Below are 12,374 nucleotides of genomic sequence, written 5' to 3'. Positions count from 1 at the left end.
ATTTCTAAGTAAAAATGCACCTATCAATACAATGTGTCATACAGTCCACAAATCCAGGGTGAAAACTACTACCCTGAACTGTCACAGAGCCAACAAACTGAGCTTTCCTATTTGGCTTCCCTGCCTACAATCTTTTTTTTTTTTTTTCCCCCAACTTTTTAGATTTTTTTTTTTTTTCTCCAATTGGGGGGGTTTACAGAGAATAAAACATTAAGATTTTACTAAAAAAAATTGTATGTTTTTTTTAAACTTCTGCTTTCTACCACTGCTCTGAACACTTGCATTTTCTCTATACAATAGTTAGGTTATTTGGAAAACTAGTGATAGAAACTGACATTTTAATGGTATACTCTAGATATCCTTCAAATAGTGAACTACTCTGTGTGCATGTGTGTATATATAAGTGTACCTATGTATCTACACACAAATCTGGAAAAAATACATGCAGCATATATATGCTCAGCATAAATACATATATCAAGGTAATCTGAACATTTATTTATTGCTGGCTGTTTCTAAGGAGATAACACATCTTTAATCAGACCTAGAAGCAGAATACATGAATAAATGACTAATCTTACCCACAAGGAAGTTCCTTCTCTGTTTCCCCCGACATACTCCACCATGGTACAGATTTTGCTAAGAGATTAGGAGGGATATCCAACTTCCAAATATTACACCACTGCAGTTGCAGTATGAAGTATGCAGGCTTAGAAACAGCTACAAGTCCAAATTCAGACCTTTGCTACTGTTTGCTGCTCTCTATGGTAACCTAACAGATAAGTTAGCAGTCTACTTCAAATTTGTGCTGAGACAAAAAAAGAGTAGTAGATAAAAATAAGACACAGTAGGCACGCTCAAATACAATATACAAATTAGGACCCATTAATGACCAATTTCTGCAAATCACATGGAAGAAAAAACTTGTTCTAAAAGAAATCTGGTTTCCTATGTATTTATAGCTTGTGCCCAAACATTCCCACTGACCTAATAGTCTCTATATCCCTCTCATAGCTGTATCTTCCTCCCCATCTTCCTCATCACAGTATTAACTGGTCCTGGCCTGACACACAAGCCCCTCAATAACCTCCCTGCCATCCACACTGACCCACACATTGTCAGTAGTCCGGTCCACCTCACCTCCTTCTCATGTGCCCTGTCAGCCAGCCAAAAAAAGGGGGGGGGGGGGGGGGGGGGGGGGGGAAGTACCTGCTATGGCTGGTTTGGAGTTACACACATGACAGATAATGGCTAAAACCATTATGCTTCCTCTCCCTGCTTCTTCCAGGACATTGCTCATAGCTGCCCCTTTCCATCCCTTTTTGCATTTTCATTAAGCTTCAGAGCTCTCAAGGGTACTATGTTCCTAACTATCAAATTTTGTTTTTTTAAGTTATTTGCTGTACTGACAGAGATCTAGTGATCATTAGACCAACTTATTTAATAAACATGGCTATTACAGCCACACTACTACAGGGTAAGGCTCCTCCTACTTTGCTTTTAATCCAGTGCCAATACAGAGTAAGAACAAGCATGGCAAAGTAAAGAGTTCATTAGCATACTTATGAACATCCTGATACAATAAATATAGGACTTCACATTCAACCAAGACCTCAGTCATGTTTGGAATGACAGCCAAACTTCATGAATTGGTCTTGAGCTGGTGATCTTGAACAAAGAAGAAAAAAAACCCTGCCTCCTCCATGGCATCCAAGATTCATGCATAAAAAACTTGAGTTTCCATCATGTAAGTATCAATTCTTCAGTATACAGGTCATTACATGCATTACACCAACTCTAGTGAGTGGAAAGCAAGCTGCCCTTTTAAGAATAAACCTAGAATCAGTCTGTCAGTTAGCAAAATTTCTGCCATACAGAAGAGCTAGTTTCCACTGGCCATAGGCTATCTTCCCTTTACTATCTGGTTCAAGAGTGCTTTTCTCGTGTATTCCTGAAAAAGTGATGGAAAGAGATCTCTCTTTCTCAAATATTTATGCCAGTCCATTAAAACATGGAAGACTTCCCCTTACCTCTTCTCTCTCTTCACTCCTCCTTTTCTTCTCTCAGTGGAAGTTAGACAAAATATGGGACTAGGAAGAGAAAAAGAATGAGTGGTAGAGGGGAAATAAAGGTAAATGCAGTTACAGAAAGAGTAAGAATTAGTTTATTGAACAGAAATCTATCCAAGAAGCAGTAAGCAGAGCTATACAGAAAAATACAATGCTTACAGATTTTAGGTTTTGTATTTACAGAAATCAACCCCCAGAATTGAAAATTAACTGCCAATCACTTGATGTCTCTAAGTTTACTAAACACCTGCCATACTTAATAAAATAAACCACACACAAAAAGGCCTAGCCATTCAAAAACTATCAATTGAGCTGGAGAGTCAAGGAATTGTAAAATACAAGACAAGTACAGCAAATGAAGAAGAGTAAGAGAAAAAATTACTTTTTGATAACAATATTGCTTATTGCTTAGAGAAATATATACTAGCTACCTAACATTAGTGCGTTATACTGTATCATTGCGAGATGTGAAATTCCTTTTAAATAGAAATTCAAAGGTTAAGAAAACAAATAGTTTTCCAGTAAAAAGATCTTGGCTTTAAGTCATTCTTTCTATCAACTGTTTTACTGCATTCTTCTCCACCTACCACAAAATGCTAAATAACTGTTGATTAAACTTACACAAAATGCCTGTGACTTACCAATTATTCTCCAAACAAATGTTATTTACACCTGTCACCTTAAGTTATTATTCTTGACAAACATTTCAAAATATAAAGGGTTTCTGCAAGTATATACAGTCCACATTCTGGAAGAATACTCTGTAAATCATGTCTACAACTGTAAGGGCTAAGTATATTTCTTTTTTATTAAATGTAACAGTATACCTTATGGTATGGTGATTCACTCACTGGAAGGTCTAAATGCTAAAGGCCCAATATTCCTCCCCCCAAAAAGCAAGGCTTTTGGGGGGAGAAAACATGTGGCTACAAACACATATTGGTATTGCCTTCAACAATCTTAAGTATTTTGCTGGCTTCATGACATCAAATAAAACAATTCGTTTAAGTTATCTTTTTCTCTGCTGCTTAGTTAAGACTTTGGAGTCTACTGTAACTATTAGATATCTACTACACAAGAAGTATTTTTTTGACTTATTTGAAGTCTGACATTTCAGCTAAGCAAATTTCTATTTTGACATGTTTTCACTAAGATTCCAAAAACTAGTTCCCCTGCTTCATCAGTGGCATTTGACTTACATGAATAACACAACAGTGCTTCTACTTTTACTTGTGGAAGCAGTTTGTAGACATTCACTTAATTGTTACGCTTATGCCTAGGAATCTAAACACAAGCAAGTCAGAAAGCTGCACTCTTTCAAATAAAAACCTTAATTCTTTCTAGCAGTTAAAAGAACTCTTTTATGTAATTTTAACCACAGTTCCAACCTGGACTATATTTCTTGGTAACAACTTGGCAATATTTCAATGCTCAATATTTCAATCCCAGATTTTGGGAGAAAGAGGGCAAGAAAGGGTGAGGGAACAGATGAAGGAGACTATCATGTTCAAGGACAGCCAAAAAAATACAGAAGTTTAAGATCTAAAGATCTTTCCTACTTTCAAGACAACAAAAACCATTTCATTTTCAATTGCAATTACCTTGCAAAACTATATTGACTGATTTGGTTAAGAAACTTAGATTCCCTGCATTTGTAACTTTATACCTTTGTGTTTTCAAAGGTTTCAGTGTGTATTTTTAATTGTAGTAACAAAGATATGAAATATGTCATCTTAGAAAAAACACAACAAAGAAATTCTGCCCAGCAAAGGAAGCACAAAACACAGCTTTTAACTGTCAGTATTACTGCCACACAGGAGGGGAAAAAAGATGCAGAGTTTGTCTTTTATTTGTCTTCCAGTACAGAAGATGTGATTGCAAAGAGACAGTAGAGAATGAACATTATTAAAAAAAAAAAATCACTACAGTCATTCATAAAAATCCTGCATAATGATATTAAAGAGTAAGATTCTCATCAAGTATTTCTACCCTAAAAAAGAGCAATTGGCTGTATTGCTTAGTAAAGCATCTGAGGAAGGAACCTTATCCTTATAACCAGTAAAATAACTACTGTATTGTTTATCAGTTATATGTAAAAATATTCACGTTTCTACCAAATGAGAGGTGTAATCTCTCTATACCTTCTCCAGAAGCTATAAGTTGCTGTAATTCTCAGGTCTTCACCTTCAGTTTAAGTAGAACGTACTAAAAACATTCCTCATTAGAAAAGTTTCTTTAAACCAACAGTTAAGACAGGATTAACTGTCTAGACTTCGAATATCATCTGTCTTGTGATACGGTTTTAAACACAGCCCCATTATAACCATACTAATTAGGAGTTAGCTCCTTTTGTCTACTCAAGGCAAGTGCATCACTCACTGTTAAAGAAAAAAGTATCTTTAGACCTAGTCAAGTTAGAAGAGTTAAAGAGTAATGAACACTGAACCAATTTAAATATACAGAGCTCCTCAGGGTAAAAGATCCAAACCTACCTTCCTGTATACATTTTAAATTCTCACTTTGTAAATACAGGCTATTAATTTCATCACTTTCTATGACTGATGAAATAACCGACAATAGATTACAGGTCCTCCTTCTAAGGTTGTAATGTAAAGTACAATAATGTCATTAAAATCTAGTTTTATCATCTTGTCTTTGAACTTGACGGTAATTTAGTTTTGAGATAAAGATATAAAAGTGAATGATTACCTATACCATGATGGCACAAAATACACAAAACACAACTACAAATAAGAATAACTTGTCTAAACCTGAGCCCGCACTACGACATTTTAATATCTACACATATTGAAAATGTTAACTTTAAACTAAATTCTAAAATGAGATCAATACTATTTTGGCTTTCCCATACCTTGTCTGATTTGCAAAACTGCAGGTCCCTTCCAAGGCTCAGCTAAGTTTTACAACACTGCATCTCCATCTAAGCAATGTATGAATTATCACATAAAAGGAGAGACAACACTCTTTCAATAAAATATGCAAAACTAACAAACTCATTTTACCTGCACAGGATTCAACATCTGTGCTACTTCAATATATTCTTCATTTGTACTTTTGAAACACATAACTTGAATGGACACTGTGATTTACCGTATTCTTGACAAATATTTTAATTTAGAAAAATAAAGATAAGAAAGGACTTAAGCCAGGCATGTTAAAAAAATATACTTTGTACAACAAAACTGTCTTCAGAATCTTACAGATTTAATTATTAAATTTTTCTAATAACCAGCAGAGCTTAAAATCTTGCCTGTTTCATTAATACCACATTCAGATTTGTAAGAGGGAGCAAAAACAATCTCAGTATCTCCTAGCAAGTAAGTATATGAAACCTTGACAACGTTTCTTTTAAATAACTTGTTACCTTTAAGGCATAACAAACAACAGTTTTTGTCTTTGAACATACTACAAAAAAAAAAAACCCAAAAAAAACAACCCTGCTATAGTTTTGAAGGTCACCAGCAGAACTTTGGATCCTCAACTTTTGTGGGTACGATTCTTGGTTAGTAAGAAAATGTGAACACTGATGTAGTTAGAAATACTCATCTTGCACCATTCGAAAGCCCACTACAACGAATATTTTAAATAATCCAGAATTCAGAAGAATAAAAAGGGTTTTTTTCTTCCTTAACATTCTACTAAGCCGAAACTTTTTTTTTATTCAGAGATGCCTTAAGTTTCATTCTTAGTAATAAATCAAAACTAGTATTTGCACAGTGGAAACATTCAAACACTGTACCTGTTCCAAAAACACTGTCCAACAAAATTTGCTTTTGAGAGATTCACAAATGCTCATTTGTATGGAAGTCACAAGGCCAGTAACATAGATGGACTTCTTTGGGATCTCTCCAGAAGTCTGAATTGAGTTTTATTTTATATCTTCACCAATCTACACCACCCCCAAAACCCCAATTTTGTTAGAATGTTACATGAACACAGCAAAATACCTTCATTAAACCTTCATTTACATTAATCTATTTAAAACAATGCCACGATTCTACAATTACGTACACAACTCCTTAACTAAGTCCCACAAATAGTCCTTACTAAAATTAGTATTAACATGCAAGCAAAATTAAGACTGTCCTTAAATCAAACTGAGATCAGGACTAGTGAGACACTACAGCCTTCAGTGTGACACCGATTTCTGTATTTCTGTTGCTTTCCAACAGAATATTAACAGTTGTGTGTGCTGAAACTGTACCAAAGATATGAGGTAATGCAACTCCTAAAAGTAATCTGAATTTTAGTGCTAAGAGAAACTTTTCCTAGATATAGCGTAAAAAGCCAGTATTATTTCCCCTCTGGAATTTCCCAGATGGCAAAAAAACTCACCCAAAAGGCTAAGTGACAGTTAAGCAGATTTTTCCTTCAGATATGAAAAGCTTGAAGATACATAAACGGTTTTAGAACTACAGTCCGTATTATTGCATTTTTAACACCATGTTTGTAAATCAGAACTGTCTCCTGAAAAAAAAGTAGTTTAGATTTCAAACCTTCCTTCTTTCAAGACGTTTTTATTAGTTGCGTTGGGGGTGGGGTGTATTTAATTTTTTATGAATATACTTCAACATATCAACATCAATGGAGTTAAAAAATAAAAGTAGAACTTCCTTTGTAATATTGTCTTCTTAAAACAAAACACAGATCTCTTTTTACAAATGGAGAAACTGAGTCACAAAGGCAAACTGACTCACTAAAACTCATGCAGGGAAACTCTGGAAGATCTGAAAATTCCCAAGAGGTTCTTAGTGCATGAAATTTGCAGTCTATAAGATAAGCTGTAAAATTTGAGTATGATTATTCCAATCTTTGGGTTTATTTCATCTCCCCCCTTGAACACTTTTTGTAAAGTGTACAAAATTATTTTCTTTTCATTTTAATCTTGAATCAGATGTCTGCTCGAGAACATGACTGAGGCCATGAAGTTAGACCACAGAGCCGTGTAGCCCTCTAAGTCATAATGCTAAAAAAATTATTCACAAGAACAGTAGCTTTAATCCTAGGGAGAGGAAAGAAGAAGGTTTCCAAAAAGGCCCATACATACACTGCTTAGAATCTTATTCATGTACTTTTAAATAAACAGAGTAAGGCATGGTTTATTAAAAAAAATCAAATCTATATAAATAAGGAAGGTATAATGGGAGTATGCATTACCGGACTATTAACACACCACTTGGTGGTTGAAATCACTCAGCCTTTGGCCTCAAAACACATGAAAGACATGCATTAACAACACTCTAAAAGTCTTATTATCTTATTGTTCAACTTCAGATATACCTTAAACCACACATCAGTGCTTCTAAACAGTATCTAAATTAAAATTCTTCAGAGATTGAAGATGATTTTGCCATTTCAATACCTCACTTTTGATTGTTTAAATCCAGAAGGTTCCAAAGCTATACTAGAATAGGAATTCATACCTCATTAAACCAAGAACAAGATTAAAGACAGGCATACAAAAAGAAAAAAGTGAAAAATTTCTTTTTTTGTTGCTTAAAACGTACAGTTCGCAGCCTCCATAGTTTGTATCAGAGTACACTACACCAACTACCAAATAATAAATCCTTGTGACCTCCCTTCCCCCCACCCAAACATATTTATAGTGGTGATACTAAAAGGTTCATATTTCATTTAGGAAGAAATTTAGAGGTTAGGAACTAGACTTTGCCTCAGTATTTGTATGTGTATTACCACACATAAAATTTATACAGCGATATACAAAATAGATTTAAGAAAGAAATGTAACACCAAGATTACATGCTAGCAGAAGAAATTCCACATCTTAATAAAGTAACAGATTATAATCTCACATGTATTATTTCCGTAAGTATTAAGTTCTTTTAGTATTCTCAAACTATGAATACATTGAATTACTACCCTAATGTCCAGCAAAGGTATTTCCTGGAAGGTGAACATGACGTTCACAAACGCGATTCCACAAAGAATTTGGCTGACTGTTTTAGTGATCTTAATCCACTACTTATTTTGGTAAGTATCACTGCTTTTATGTCGTTAATAGGATGGACAGATGTACAGTATCCATCACAAACGCAGAAGCTTTTCCAAATTATTAAACCGACAGACATATTACCTTATAGTAACCTATACACACCCCTCAAAAAAGCTGCTTGAGTCTGTTGCCTCTTTCCACCCCCCTTTTCCCCGACAAGAGTGGTCTCGTTCACTTGCCTTTCACACACATAACCAATAAAATTAATCAGCTGGAACACAGCATTTTTAAATCGCAGTAAAGTCAAGAGATGTTTTGTACGTTATTTGAAGGGAACAGTCTTTTCATTTAAACATAGTAAGACTCTAATATGCTGCAGACAAATGCACTGCATGGGGTGTGGAGGACCCGAGCTGATTAGATTACCACAACATCAGCCTGAGGCCGCCATTTTTAGAATCTCTAAAGGACAAAAGAGGGAAATTAAAAAATTTGCTCCACATTTTTTGAAAAGTAACTTTGAAAGTATAGTGATTATAATCAATTAATCATGCATTGTAAGTACAGGCATGGATATCTCTTTCTCTTCTCTGACCTGAGCCCTGGATAACAAAAACGTTTCGTTATTATTCCTTTAAGGTACTGTAAATAAACAGACTAAAACATTCCTAAATCTAGATGCAGCACTAAACTTCTGCTTTTAACGACACGTAGTATGTACCATTTTAGGGACCTCAGGGCTTTTAGCCACTGCACATTCCCTAATGGCTGAGTATGGGGGAATACAGGACCTTTATAATCAGGCTATATTATGTTTCTCTACCCTGTTTAGTACTACACAGTGAACCGTTTGTTTCTCCTCCCCTATGTCTGCAGCAATGGGGTCTACCCCACCAATACTTATTTAAGAAAGAGACTGAAATATGCCATCCAAGGAACACCAACACTGGCTGCAGAAACTAAAGCAAGAAAGGTATGCACCAATATAACTACTTACACCCTCAAGAAAGGGGGTGGAGAGAATGATCCCCTTTTAAATTGGCACAGAAACTCTTGAGGACTGCTTTCCGTTTGTCCAGGTTACACCACGAAGCGGAGATATTAGCAGGGAGGGAGGAAAAGAGGCGGGGGTGTGGAAGGCAGAGAGATTAGGCCTATAACGAGCCATTTTAGTACCACAAAGCAAAAATATACAGGATGGAGGAAGAGAATAGGTTTTCCCAAGCTTCATAAAACTCAATACGCAGTCCCAATAACACACAAACCCGTTCTGAAAACCACCAGTCTAAGGAAGTGTATGTTGTCACATAATAGCCCCTTCTGGCTCTTTTTCCAAGCCTAATGCATAAATCTGGCGTAACTGCCAAAAAATTCTCCTCAGCTCCTCCAGTTACAGTAACCCGCCATATTCACAAGATATAGCGACAGCCTGCCATTTTTTAACCAAACCCCACAAAAGCAAAAACAAATTCAAGGCAACTTAAACAGAATTTAAACGCGTTTCAGGGTGGGAAGGAGTTATACCCGCACCGAGGGTAATGAGACGTTCCCATCGCATTTCACTCCCTTTTTGCCACCCCCCCTCCCCAAAGCACCCACAGCAGAATACCCTGGTAATAACCGAAGACTCACCTGTAATGGTCACAGGCCAGGCAGCAGGACCCCTCAGCTGAGCCCCTTCTCTATCCCAACCAAAACAATGCAACAGCCCCACTGCGGATATCCCTACCCTAGGCAGGAACCCTCAGCAGGCTCTGGTAAAAGAAAGAAAAGAGAAAGAAAGGAAAGAGGAGACCCCCCCTCCCCCCAAACCTAGCTCAGTGCGCAGAACCCTACAGGGACGAGCTCGGAAGCGCCTTTGCCTTGGGACCTGTGTACAAACCCCGCTGCCGCCGCTGCTCCCGTGTCTCCCTCCTTTCAGCCTCCTACGCTCCCTTCTATGTCACTGCCTCTCTCTGGGAAAATGGCGTCCGCTCTCCCCTCCCTCCCACTGCACGGGGCTTACCCGCCCCGCCTGGCAGGGGCAGGGTTACCAAGGCGAAGCCAAACAGCCGCCATTTTGCTTATGGGCTGGGAGTGCAGTCTGCGCCCGCCGAGCCCTCAGTGTCCATTTTACAACAGCGCTTTGCACGTTACGCTGAACGGCTCGGGTCTGGGCGCGGCCGAGACACCAGACTGCGGCAGGGGCTGGGCAGGGGGGCTGTGAGGGGGTGTGGAGGGAAGTAGGGCAGCGGAGGAGGGGCGGCGCGGCAGCTGGGGCTGGTGCCGGGGGCGATCCGCAGCCCCGGAGGCGCAGACCGCGGGGGAGGGGCAGGGGCTCCGTCCCAAGCTGTTGTGGGACCGAACGCGGGCGGGAGGATGTCTGACTCACAACTGCATCCTCTGAGGCAGAAACGCCAAAACTCCCTCCTCAGCTGCTCTCCCCCCCGCGTCCGGCTTCCTCCTCACGAACGTCGTTACTCTCAGCGTACCTATTCTTTATGAATCTCAACCTGAGGAGTAAATTTTCGCCACAAAGTACGCGAAAAGCCGGGCAGACCCGCCGGATCTCACACACGCAGAGGAACTTACTTGAGGGGCGGGGAAGAGGGGGGCGAGAAAGGGGAAGGAGCGGGAGCTTTGACCGAGACCCGTTCAGGGCGATGTGGAGGTTTTGACCGAATCTCTCCTGTCAAGAAGACAGTTGAGGCTGAGAGTCTTCCCCGAAGCGTTTTAAGGCTCATATATAAGGCAAGTGGGAGAGAGCTTCGGTTCTTAAAGGGAGTGGGACAGCACTAGCTGAAGGCGTTTCTTTTCTGCAGGGAACGAGACGAGCAGTGAACGAGCCTCGTTTCCCCTTTAGGGAACGGCACTTGGGGAGCAGGTACGGTCTGCTTTTATCCGGACCAGCGGGAGCTGGCAAAGCGAGAGGGTCACCAGCCTCTCAGGGAAGACGCAGCTTCTGCCGTTTGCACGGAACTCCTCTCCCTTCCACCACATCCCCTCCCAGCTCCTGTTCTGCCCGCACACCGCCCTGCCTCCCCTGCCCGGCTTCAGCCCCTCCAGCGATACGGCTGATTGAGGGAGGGGAGGCGGTGGCTGGGGTTTCATTCGACGCCCACCAGGGGCTGAGCGAGCCTCCTTCAGTGCGCAAACTCGGGGCACCAGATAAAAGCTGGGCTGGCAGCTCTTACCCTGCCTCGATGGAGCCGCCACAATCGGGTGACTGGAGAAGCAGTTAGCAGCAGCGCCATAGACTAGCGTCCCCCCACACCTTGGGCAGAGAGAGTTTGGGGCTCTAAACAGCTGCTGCTGCGGCAGGAGGGAGCCGAGGTGAAGGGATCTGCTAGCTGGTTGGACGCAGAGGAGGCGGCTGTAATGGGGCATTGAGCCTGAGGGAGGAGGGGGGCGATTAAACGTCTTGTGATCACGGCGGAGTCTATGGGTATTTTTTCCTGTCTAACTCTTCTGTGCGTGTGTCTCTTGTTTCTCTCTTTCTCTCTCTCCTTAGGGCGCTTGGCTGGGGCTGCTCGCTCGGGTTCTGCCTGTTGTTGCGCGAAATGGCGGCTGGCGTCTTGGTGGGTTTGGTTCTCGGTTTTTTGTGTAGGGGTTTTTTTTTTTTTCTTCCCTTCCCCTCCTATTCCCCTCCCCCCACTTGTGCCTTGGCTGCGGCTCCGCAGCGAACCGCGGCGGAGACTGAGTCAGGAGGGGGGAGGGAGCTGCGCGGGAGCCAATAACGAGGCTGGCTGGGCTAGCCCGGCGCGCCTCGATTGGCTGGCGCTGACATCATCCTGCAGCAGGGGTAGCCGCAGCTGGGCAGGGTTGGGGAGCTGCCGGGGGAGGCTGGTGCAAAGGGAGAAAACGGGCGCCATGATCCCAGCGCGAGGGAGGACTTCACGGGCGGGGGATACCCGAAGAGCTGGTGAAAAGGAAAGCAGGACCAGGCCTTGGCTTCTCGTTCCCAAACAGTGCCGGGGCTGTGAGGAGAGGAGCGGGGGAAGAGCGGGAGAGGAGCAGTTCGTGCCTGCTTTTGTAACTGCGTCAGTACAAGATGGCGCAGGGTCTCCCTGGAGAGGGAAGGGAGTTGCACGTCCGCCGGAGGTCATGTGACCGCGTTGCATTCTTGTGGGGTTTGGCTGCAGACCAAGCTGGCTGAGGCGGCGGCGGCTGCCCGGGAGAGTCCGTGCTTCCCTCCCCCGCCCCGCACAATGCCGTCGGTGCCGCGTTGGTTCCCATTTCCCTTCCCCCATTAACCTTATGCACGAGGGTGTAGCTGCCGCCGAGGAAGGTTCTCGCTTTTCTCCGTACTCTCCACCCATCTCCAGGGTGTAACTGCTCTCGGGGGAAGCTTT

At 41.3% G+C, this 12,374-nt stretch overlaps 2 protein-coding genes across 2 annotated transcripts in view; one reads left to right on the top strand and one right to left on the bottom strand.

Moving 5' to 3' along the window:
• KMT2E (lysine methyltransferase 2E (inactive)) overlaps nucleotides 1–10,035 on the bottom strand; it is a 66,741-nt gene extending 56,706 nt beyond the window's left edge. Inside the window, 2 exon segments of the mRNA XM_030013303.2 lie at nucleotides 2,031–2,090; nucleotides 9,676–10,035. The gene's annotated coding sequence lies outside the window, so the exon portion shown is untranslated.
• On the top strand, nucleotides 10,007–11,452 carry LOC121233364. The gene is made up of 3 exons (XM_041123982.1): nucleotides 10,007–10,223; nucleotides 10,541–10,773; nucleotides 10,845–11,452. Exons 1-3 carry the CDS (start codon nucleotides 10,007–10,009, stop codon nucleotides 11,262–11,264), a joined length of 870 nt encoding a protein of 289 aa, XP_040979916.1. The 3' UTR covers nucleotides 11,265–11,452.
• The last annotated feature ends 922 nt before the right edge of the window (nucleotides 11,453–12,374 follow it).

The sequence above is a fragment of the Aquila chrysaetos genome, chromosome 5, assembly GCF_900496995.4.
Source record: "Aquila chrysaetos chrysaetos chromosome 5, bAquChr1.4, whole genome shotgun sequence".
Lineage (NCBI taxonomy): Eukaryota > Metazoa > Chordata > Aves > Accipitriformes > Accipitridae > Aquila > Aquila chrysaetos.
This window is presented reverse-complemented; position numbering and strand designations above follow the sequence as displayed.

Bases quoted from the DNA above. Each gene is read 5' to 3' on its own strand.
- LOC121233364 (XM_041123982.1), top strand. From the start codon at position 10,007: ATGGCGTCCGCTCTCCCCTCCCTCCCACTGCACGGGGCTTACCCGCCC. The intron at 10,224-10,540 runs GCAGGGGCTGGG...TCTCAACCTGAG, and splicing joins GGCCGAGACACCAGACTGCG to GAGTAAATTTTCGCCACAAA. The intron at 10,774-10,844 runs GCAAGTGGGAGA...TCTTTTCTGCAG, and splicing joins TTTTAAGGCTCATATATAAG to GGAACGAGACGAGCAGTGAA.